This window comes from Myzus persicae, unplaced genomic scaffold (assembly GCF_001856785.1).
Source record: "Myzus persicae strain clone G006 unplaced genomic scaffold, MPER_G0061.0, whole genome shotgun sequence".
NCBI lineage: Eukaryota > Metazoa > Arthropoda > Insecta > Hemiptera > Aphididae > Myzus > Myzus persicae.
The window spans coordinates 1-11,506 of NW_019100718.1; the positions used below are offsets into that span (position 1 = coordinate 1).

General features: G+C 29.6%; 1 protein-coding gene across 2 annotated transcripts; it reads right to left on the bottom strand.

The window, feature by feature from the left end:
- Positions 1-2,871: 2,871 nt before the first annotated feature.
- LOC111042639 (tyrosine-protein kinase transmembrane receptor Ror2-like) lies at positions 2,872-9,026 on the bottom strand. 2 transcript variants are annotated; one of them, XM_022327323.1, is made up of 7 exons: positions 8,361-9,026; positions 6,324-6,517; positions 5,979-6,246; positions 4,717-4,959; positions 4,396-4,637; positions 4,151-4,306; positions 2,872-4,086 (listed from the first exon to the last, which is right to left on the bottom strand). In XM_022327323.1, exons 1-7 carry the CDS (start codon positions 8,431-8,433, stop codon positions 3,241-3,243), a joined length of 2,022 nt encoding a protein of 673 aa, XP_022183015.1. In that variant the 5' UTR covers positions 8,434-9,026; the 3' UTR covers positions 2,872-3,240. The 2 variants fall into 2 exon arrangements, with proteins under 2 accessions (XP_022183015.1, XP_022183016.1); XM_022327324.1 differs by lacking the exon at positions 8,361-9,026 and adding an exon at positions 7,310-7,465.
- Between the last annotated feature and the right edge of the window lie 2,480 nt (positions 9,027-11,506).

Below are 11,506 nucleotides of genomic sequence, written 5' to 3' on the forward strand. Positions count from 1 at the left end.
ACCAGATTTTAAAGTTCGGAATTCTCTAAATTTATAATTTTCTATGTTTAAACATTTTTTTCCTCGACGCGTTTCAAAAACATCACAAATTTCGATATCCATAGTCAATATAGTCAGTTGTTATAGTACAGCTTTCTGGCGAACGACTGTTTAAAAGTATTATGCTTTCCTAATACACGACGATTATTTTAAATCGATATATATTGACTATTGATATGCTGGTAATTTGTACTGATAATTTTTACCGATAATTCAATTACTTTAGGTAAGTCCAAATTTAAAAATATAAAATATATGTTACTCAGTGTTTATGTTGTGCGCAAACGAGTCGTCCGTTACAGGTAAACGACTGATTTCGTTGTGCGCAAACGAGTCATCGATATCTAGATAAAAAATGTAGATTGTGCGCAAACGAGTTGCACCGATTGATTTGAATGATTATAAAATCATTGCTCATACTAATAGTTGTGTACTTAATAATAATAAAAATAATATATGCAAATGTAGGGAATTAAATAGAGTAAACTCTATTAAATACCTAGGATTGTTTATTGATGCTAATTTAATGGGACGTACACATAAATTATATTAATAATACTTTAAGAAAATTCTTCTATATATATAAATCTCTTAGATCTATCTTAACCTTTAAATTAAAAAAATTGACATACATTTCACTAGTGCAATCAATTCTTTCTTATGGAATTTCTTTTTGGAGGGGAACATATCATACTCACTTTCGGAATCTTGAAATCATTTTAAACTCATTACTCAAATTTATCTTCAATAAGCCTGCATTATTTCCTACTTAGAGTAAGTAATATTGTAATCGGAAATAAATTTAAACAACTAAATATTTACCTTTGTTACTTGCTAACGGTTAGTTAATTTAATGATTTTTTTTAAAATTAAATTACTTATCAAAGATCACTAAATCATTTTTAAGGGACCATTAGCTCATTATTTGGTCCAATAAATATTTAGTAACTATCCGACTCAGCATTCATCTAATAGTTCCAAGATTTGCTTTTGAGAATTGTTTTAGAATCCAGTGTCTATTTCTAGTTTGGGTGGTTCATACATGTATTTCGGAAATACTATTTTAAAACTTCTTATTGAATAATCATTAGGTTACCTATTTAAAAGTTCTTTTATTCTAGTAAAACCATAGACGGACATAATCAGGCCAGCTTTCTTGGATAGTGCAGTGAAATTGCATTACAGTGATGTGTTATTATAATAAGTCAATCCAACAAGAACGTTGAAAAATAACTTCAAAACTAAAGACAAGTTACTAATGAGATTTAAGACTAGTTTATTTGTAGTTTGTTGAATTTGTTTGAAACTTGTAAGAAATATTCATAAATCATGATTTAAAATGGTAATTACGTATTAACACTCTAATTAAGTAAAATCTGATGTGTGTTCTGCACATGTATATATGTGTGGAACAACACTTGCAGCGCTACCTATGTTTACTGCCAGAACTACTTCCATGCTCCTTCTATAAGTAAAACGGGGAAGTTAAGCTAGGCACTGTTATTATATTACTTAATGTATCAAAATTAAAGCTTGAATTTTTCATTTTTAGAAACTATTTGTATAAGAATTATCAAAAATGTTAAAAGAATGATAAAAGAAATAAAGAATGATTTACCAACAACCAATAATAAATAGAACAGTTCAAATATTTTATCAAGTAAGAAACTATTTTATGATATATAGTTTTTAATGAACAATTAAGCATGATAAATATTATAGAAATATAATATCTAAAATGCAATTTACTTGATTAACTAAATAAAAATATTTTCTATTTCTGTTTTTTACCTTATGAATGCCAACATACATTTGAAATACACAATATGCTACATCATACTGTTATACTACATAACTAACATATGTTTATATTCTTAAACCATTTGGTTGATGGACTCAAATACTCTGGTTCTAAAGTAAAGTTCCATAAGAAGTAACTTCTGTACGTTATGATTTGTAAGTTATCAGTAAAGTAATTGTTTGAAAGTAAAATTCAAAGTTATAAACAAACATGTAATACGGTAGATAATAAAAATATTTAACAAAATCTTAACTATATTGTAGGTACATAATAGTATAATTGTCTTAAAAATCTAATTTTTATAAACATTAAAATGATATTTTAGATACAACAAATCATAGTTCTTGTATCAAATCAATCAAATTAACCGAAGAAAACAAACAAGTGATAGCTAATTTTAAATTACTTTCGTTAAACTTAAATTTGTGTTTGTTTATGTTAATATCCGAAGAATCTTAGAATTACATAAGACAATTCAATATTATTTTCTATTTTTTTTTATATGTATTTTATTACATCTAATTAAATTAAGTTTCAGATTTTAAAACTAAATTCATTGTTCATAGTTATCATAGCATTAAACGGTTATATCATTGTAATGTTTATGGTTTATTATGTATTTATAATAAATTGTATAAAATATTTTCGTTGAAGTAATTTAAGAAAAATTGTAATAAATAAAAAATTTTTATTTACATAAATAATAATTACAGTATTACTTTTGTCACTTATTATTTTCACACAAAATAAAATAATGATAAATAAATAATTGAATATTGTAAAATTCAAAGCTTAAAACTTCCAAGTACATTTCTTAACTAATTTCATTTTGTCAATTAACATAAATACAAAAACACGACACAATTATTAGGTAGATAATACATAGTAAAAGAACGACTAGTATATGCCTACAGAGTACAGATATTGACTAAAACAAAAATATTATGAACTATACAGATTATCAAGAGTTAATAGTTAAAATCAGATTATTACCAACAATCAAATATTATTTTTGGCAAACTTTACTTCCTGAATTAAAGTTAATTTACAATAGCATTGTTAAGTATTAAAAAATATTTAAGAAAATATAATATAATATTTGGTACCTAAATAAAAATGTTTTATATAAACCTCAAGTGATATTGTTTGTGTAAAAGTTTCTATTGAAAAAATAAAATCAAGTGCTTAGGGAAATAAATCAGCTAAGAATAAATTACTATTCTACTAAAACAGTCTTAAAAAATGATTTTATCAATGATATAACAAAATTATTGTCATTGAGGAATTAAATTAAACATTTTGATTGTTTAATATATTTATACAAGACGTAAATTGTTACACAATCAGACAATGATATAATATACAACATAGCTTAATTGCTTTCCACATATTACAGTAAATCACAAATGGGCATGTGAAGGCAGACCACCATTCATACGGCAAACAACTTCTTGTCGAACATTTTCTAAAGTCTGATAAATTGTACGGAAAGTTGGACGTGAATCTGGTTTTCGACTCCAGCATTGTTTCATAAGCTCATATGCCAATTTTGGAGTATTTTCAGGACAATTCATAACGTTGCCATCTTTGATGAACTTAACGACTTCTTCATGTGTCATGCCATAATACGGTTGAAGAGCAAAAGAAAAAATTTCCCAAAGACACACACCAAATGCCCAAACATCTGATTCAACTGTATATTTATTGTAAAGAATACTCTCTAAAGGCATCCATCTAACAGGTATCGCATCATGTTCATCACCTTTGTAATAGTCTTGTAAATACATTTTTTGCGAAAGCCCAAAATCTGCTATTTTTACTGTCATTGTGTCATCAATCAAACAATTTCTTGTTGCTAAATCTCTGTGCACAAATTTTCTGTCAGATAGATAAACCATACCAGAAGCAATCTGTTGAGCTATTTTTAACATGTCCAAATTTGTAAGATTTAAATCACGAAAAACATCACCCCTAGCTTCAGTTGAATGTACAATGTAATTGCTTGGTGCACATGAACGAAGAAATTCATTTAAGTCGCCACGACCCATGTATTCAAAAAGTAAACACATTGGTTTACCTAAAGCACAAACTCCCAACAACTTAACAATATTAGGATGATCGAATTCTGACAACAAGCAAGCTTCTCGTTCAAAGTCGACTTGTAGATCATTTGAAGCTTCATCTTTTAACATTTTTACAGCAACCAACGTAAATTCTTCGTCTTTCAACAGGCCCGGTGCTTTGGCCTAGGAATTATAAAAGATTAATATAATCAATAGATATTTAAATGCTTTTAAATTTTTATCTCACCTGGAATACACGCCCAAATGCTCCTTGACCCAAGTCTTTTACATATATTATATTGTTTCTGGGAAATTCAAGTTTTTCTAATTTTGGGTTTGAACACATTCCATATTGATGATATGCAGAATTACTTGGTAATTTATCTAAATCTATATCAACTTCCTATAATCAACATTATGTCATGTCATTAATAGTCTAATAATATAAAAAAATAGTTAGTTATTACTTAACATAGAACCATATATATTTACTCGAGTTTGTGTTGATCTGTATGAATTTTTATTGGACAACAACTTGTTGCACAGCACTAATATTAAAACTGATACTAAAAGTATCAAAACTGCAACAATCACAAGAAATATATGTAGATGTCGTGTTGATGTTTGATCAATGAACGTTTCAATATGGTTTATGATCATTGTAATGGTATTTATAGCCGTGTCATTATTAATGATATCAAGTTTTGTTTCCACTAATTCAGTTTCATTTTTGTCTATAATTATGAGAATAAATAAGTTAAATAATAAAGATAACAACACTTATATTATAACTAGTAATGGCCAAAGTCTCACCACAAAGGGGTACATCACATTTTTGCCATCTCACATCAGGATCCATAGTATAACACCACGGAGAAGACACTTCACCTCCAGCATTTCGGCAATAATTTTCAGAATTTTGAACTTCAGGAAATACATTTGGTGGTCTAACAAATTCATGTGGAACTTTTGAATCCCATCTTTGGCATGGCAAACCCGATTTAGTAACATTAATATATCCTTGATAGAAACGACCATTGCCACGAATGCAATCAACTAAAAAAAATTAATTTTCTTAATATTTTGAGAATAATCGATAAGATTATTTAATGAAACTGAGAACAAAAAATATGCAAATTAAATATCAAATAAAAAATTACAAAATGGGTACATTAATAAAGAGGTTTTGAAGCAGTGATTTTCTGGCTGCATTTAATACAGAAATAACATAAAAATTTTGAGACATTGTAGATTTAATGAATTCTGAAAACAGATTTGAATTACTGTTAAACATACTTGAGATTTTGACTTTTCTCCATTGATGATTTTATCCCCCTACAAGGCCTACATTCTAAAAAAGTTTAAACTAAGATAAATCTCATATTTTAATTTTCGAAGAAGTTAAAATCAAAATTGTAGTAGTCAATATCAAGAAGATTTTACGAAAATTTCAAACCAGTTTTCAGTTCTATTGCTTCACTAGATCAATTAGTATGTTGGTAATTATTACAAACCTACATTCCTAACAAAGACAGAAAACACCTCTTCTAATCACATAATGTACATTTATTTTAACTTCTAAAATAACATTTATTATTAGAAATAAGTTTTAATAAATTAATATTCTAGATAAAATATTAGAAAAAACATTTTAAATATTAGGACAAGATAAAAAAATTAGATATCATTTCATTACCTTAAGCCAAAAAGTAAAATATCTGTAAATAATTAAGTGCCAAATTTTTTTAGTTATTTTTTCTTGTGCTAGTAATGATTAAGTTTTTCTGATTATTTTGAAAAGTATGGGGAATTAACTTGTTTAAAGATACTATCTTCAAAGTACCAAAGATTTAATTTGTTACATTTCAAGTTGAATCTTGAATTATTTTTTTCCCCCAAAACTTGAGGACAGGCAAAAAAATCATTATTCTAATCCAAATACATTAATTGTTCCCTCAAAATCCAATAATTGTAGGTAATGAATAGGAGCATCTTAATTATTATTTGTTTCATAATAAAATAAAAAATAAATTACTACCTATGACATTCTTTTCATATTAAACACTAATACTTACTAGTTATTTCGTCTTGTTTAAGCTCTGTGAGCATGGCATGTGAACATACAGGTTTACCATTCTGCGAGTTATGTGGTAAGTTCTCACAAATTGGTAAAGAAAAATGTCCTTTAGATTTATAAAAAATTCCCCTTTGTTTATTTGCTTCAATCAATGCCCATTCTTTATAGCAAAATAATTCTCGTACAGCAATACAATCTTCGTAACAAAGTGGAAAATAAGACTTATCTTGATTACAATGAGGAAATGCGTATAAACATAGAAGTTTCTAAAAATTAAAGATAAAGCAATTAATAAAATTCTTAACTAACTATTAAACCTTAAGCCACTTAGAAAGATAAGTACTTCAGCTGCTGGTCTACATGTTTTTGAAAAGCTAGGTAACATTTCTTCCCATAGACCTGTAGTGATTATTTCATTTTGTTCACTTCCTTCATTTGTTAAAGTGTTATTAAACCATATAAGTATTGAAGCATTTAAATACTTTCTGCATATCTTCCCATTATACTGAGCACAATATCCACTAGGAGGATCTAAATCTAAAATAAAATCAAACATTAGTTAATTTAAAATTTAAATACATATGAACATAATGGTCAGATGTTGTAACGTTTGAATATTAACATTGTGTCAATTAATTTCATATTTTTATAAGGTCACAATATTTTACTTATTTGTCACACATTAGACTGTTTGTTCATAGAATTACAACTTGAAAATTGATTATTAAAAAAATTATAATATTAAGATAAGTATATTTTATAGTTTAATGTTTATCTAAAATTATTAGATACTGCATGTATATCTCTTATCTGTATTTTGAACAGAACTATTATCTATGTGTACTATATTGTAAACTATCCGAGGAAACATATAAATTAGGTATAAATATTGTTAAAATACGGCTCAAAACTCTCACTTTTTATAAATGCTATACATACATTGTGGGCTAAAATACTTTAGACTATAGTTTTTAGATATACCATGTAAACTAATCTATATCTATAATATTATTGTTGTGAATAAAGATATTATAGGCTAAATTAAAAAGACTTGATATTATCAAACTATATTAAACTTAAAGGTAAGAATATGTAAGAATAATATCTAGATCTTAGGGCACCTCAATTAGGCTTTTATTGATATTTTTAATTTAAAAAAAAGTAATCAGTTTTTTAAAATTGAAATAAATACATAGGAACCTAGTTAAAATTCACATTAAAATTTAAATATTGATAAAAGCCTATATGAGATGTTGTCCACCTATTCTAAATAAGTCTGGAAAAAATAACACATGCAGGTACGCTGTGATTGGCTACAGTTTAAATTACTCGTCGTGATTAGGCGGCTGGCAGATCATGTGACACACTTGCGCGAAACCGGAGTTGTTTTCATTGTACATTTTTCTAGACTTATTTAGAATAGAGTATAGATAATATTCTAGTAAGTTTGATAATAGGTCAATCAATTCTAATACTAAAGATAACAATGCAAGATTGGTACAATATATAATTATAAAATGTTGGTATTTGTTTTGGTATCTTAATAGTTTGTTTTATTACTTATTCAAAACTAAATTTAAATTTACTAACTGTAATTAAAATGTTTCATCTCTTAGAGAAAAAATGGAAAAAATATATGATCATAACTAGTTAACCACCATTTAAGAATGTCAAGAAATTTTTATCTAAGAACTAATAGTACCTAGTAAGCAAGGTAATATCCTAAATTAGCCTCCTATTTACACCATAACTAATTAAATATCAAAAAAAAAAATTTCAATAAAATTATACTAAACGTATATTAGATTAATTAGTCATATACCTAAGTATTATTTGTATCGAAATATGTGAAATTTTGTGTTCTAAAAGTATTCGCTTTGTCAACAATAACTATGTTTTGATATAATCTAAAAAAATTGGCAAGTAGATGGAAACACAGTAATTGATAAATAGTATTTCTAGTATCAGTATTATTTTTATTTGACACTCAAAGCATATTGTCACAACTTTTTATGCATAGGTATTTAAATTAATAAAAAAACAAAAATATACTTGAAAAATCATCAATTTGTAAGTACCAATGCATTGATTAGACTTCAAGAGAGTTGAAAATTATTTTTTTTATTAGGAAGATATTTAATGAAATCATATAACGTTGATTACGTCTCAAGTCAATTAATATCAACATAATGATAAATATACCTTATATACGGAATCTTTGAGTTAGTAATGCGGACCTACCTACCTAGTTGGAAGTAAAAAATGTTTTTACCAATTCATTTTTGGTGTTAATCGAACTCATTGATTTGATGATAAATTGTTAAAAAAAAAAGAAACATAATCAATCTAATTGAGGACACCATACCCAATCGGTACTTACTGACTTGTGTTGATTGCCTGACGAGTAACGACGATAATACCAACAACAGTGATGTCCGTCTAATGAAATCCATTGGTTAGTTTGTATTGTTTCGTCGTAACTGCATGTCGTTTATAAACCGTTGAATATCTCGCCTTCTCGGACGTGTCGGCGTAGGGCGTGCAATGCGAACTGCTGTGCAGTCCTGTCCCGAAACGATTCGACTCTCGTCCCGGTGCTCTCTTGAGGTCGTCGATCGTTTCTATGCCCGGCGGTTCATGCCGTCGACACCGTGGCGATAATTATGTCGACATATTTCGTCGTCAGCCGTCCGTCGGACCATCGTCGTCTGCACCAACCAACTAGACCGTTCAACGAGAGAGCCGGAATCCGGCCGCAGACGCCAACGACCGAACGGTTGACATTAAAAACAAAAACGATTTAGCGGATAAAAAATTATTTACAATGCGTATTACTCCGCGCCGCGAGGAACACAAACGACGTTATGATGGGAAATAGATTATTTAAATTTTAAACGCACAACCGGACGATAGTAAATCACGAAGCAGTAGTAACAATTTACAATTATTGTAATATTAATAATACGCGTTCCGCCAACAATAATAATAATTGATAAAACGATGTGCACAAGACTCGGAGAGTCGGTCGATATTGATAAGCGTTTATCGTTAATCGTGCGGATTCTGTGATACGACGACGCGGCGATGTAACAATAATAATAATAATAATTGTAACGACAGTAATAATAATAATAATAATAATAATAACAATATTATCGATTCTGCGGATTGCGATACCGCCGCAGAACAACGACGATTAGTTTTGATAGAACATCACGTTATTCGTTTTGTCGGGACGGCGGAAAACGACAGAAGGTCCACGAGACGACACTGCTTCCCCGGTAGGTACAACTACAACTACTGCGAACAACACCTGCATATAGTTATCATTATGTATATCATATATTTTGTATTCCGATTCGAATGCGTTTGAAAAAATATTCGTCAGTTTTGGAACGGTTGGAAATTGCCGCAGTGGGTCGAATACAATAATGGTTCATCCGAAGGGAAAAACTGTGGTTCACGACTTACTCCCACTCGGAAACACGCGATCGACAAACACTTTGAGCCTACGAGTTACTAACCGTGTGCAGATATAGATCAACGCGAACTGTTAATAAGATTAAAACTGATATTTTCAGCTCGCCAAATTTAGACTCGTTCAAATCGCATTGTAATCGTCTGATTCTTTTTTTTTTTTTTTTAGAAAATTTACAATCTGTGTTACATGACACAATAAGTAAAATAGATAATTGATATAACACTATATACATATAAAATACACATGAGGCACATGATGAGGGAAATCATCCAGTGATGGTACCCTCTAGTAATTTATTTATTTTTTGTTCACGGCACCAATTTCTTTTAAGTCGGCGACGTGGGTTGTCTGGAAGAGTACGTGATGCTAGGTGAGTGACTAAAGGATTGGGATGGTGTTGCAATTTGGAGTGAAATCTATTATAGTATAATTTAGATAGTTAGTCAACTGTTGGAATTCTTAAATAATTGTGTAGGGTTTCATTTGTTACGTACCATGGGGCCGAGGCTATTAGTCGGAGCGTGATGGACTGGGATGGGAAGCTTGGATAGTGCGTCTGATTCTTAACACTGAAACACGCCGTGTGTGTTTCAATAATTATTGTACATTGTTTGATACTCATGTCGTACGCGATCTACCAAACTTGTTTTCGAGTAGTGCGCGATCTACCAAAAATAGTATTTGATTTCCGTGTTATTTTGATCTTAAAATTTTTATCACAACGAAATAATGATATACAAAGATTATACAAGTATTATTTTTATAAAATACCTTAAACTAAAAAAGGTCGTTTTCGTGTGTCTGAAAGAAAATCGTTAAATATTATATCTATGGATGGGTGAAGACGTGAAGTGATCGCCACCACTCTTCTTTCAACCGCCTTTCGAGTAAAAGCGAAGCTCCGTTCACTCTTATACCGTATCTTTTCTTCACAATACGGCAAAGACCCTCGATAGACTGAGTATGTGCTCCTGTACTTGGATCAATACAATTTACGCTATGATTTAATAATCTAAAAATTAATCTTAAAATCGTAAATTATCTTAGCACCGCTCGGCGCTCGGAAAAACCGGTAGATCGCCCATTTAGGTAGATCGCGTACGACATCACTACCAGTGGCGGTCAAACAGGGGGGGGGGGGGGGGGGGGGGATAGATCCCCCCATGACTTTTTTTCTTTAATATTTGTAACGATTACATTTATGTATGTTGTACTATAATGTTTATGTATTACATTTTGCTTTAATTTTTTCTCAAAATAACCTTATGACTTATGAGCATATATTATTATTGTATAGATTCTAGAGTTCTAGACTTAGGGTTACCATACGGCCGGATTTCGTCCAGACAGTCCGGATTGACGCCCGGATTTGAAAAATGTCCGGATTTTATAAAGGTAACCGTTTAACGTGGTTATATTGATACAAAAAGTTATGTTTGGTGACAGATTTCCGGGTTCACTCTGTATAAATTAATAATATCTAATTTCTATTTATTAGTATAAGTTAATTAATTATTATAACATGTTTAACCTAATAACTCTTATGTAGACGTTTTATTTATAGATTTAAATAAAATTGTATTAATGAAAGAACAATACTGTTTAACTTTAATTTTACCCCCTCCCCCTCCCCCGGAAACGGAACTGATGTCCGGATTTGGTCTAAAAACTCAATGGTAACCCTATCTAGACTCATTCTAGGAACAAGGCTGTTATTACACACACCCGCATGTGCTGCCTCCGTCTTACAAATGGAACAACATGGCAAAAACTGTTTAGCGCGGGACAACTTTTCTCGCACCATATTTGTTGTAGAATTACCAAATTTTCACAACACGTAAAGAAGAACTTTATCTGTGCAACAGCGTGCTTTTTTTTTCAATTACACTATCCAATCATTTTTTATAAGCAAATGAAAAAAAACAAAATGTTTAGAAGCAAATAACTTTTATTGTATTTATGTTATCTAAAATATAGGCACGCTGTTGCATAGATAATTTTCTACTCGATATGTTCAGAAATTTTGGAGCCACAACTACAAACAC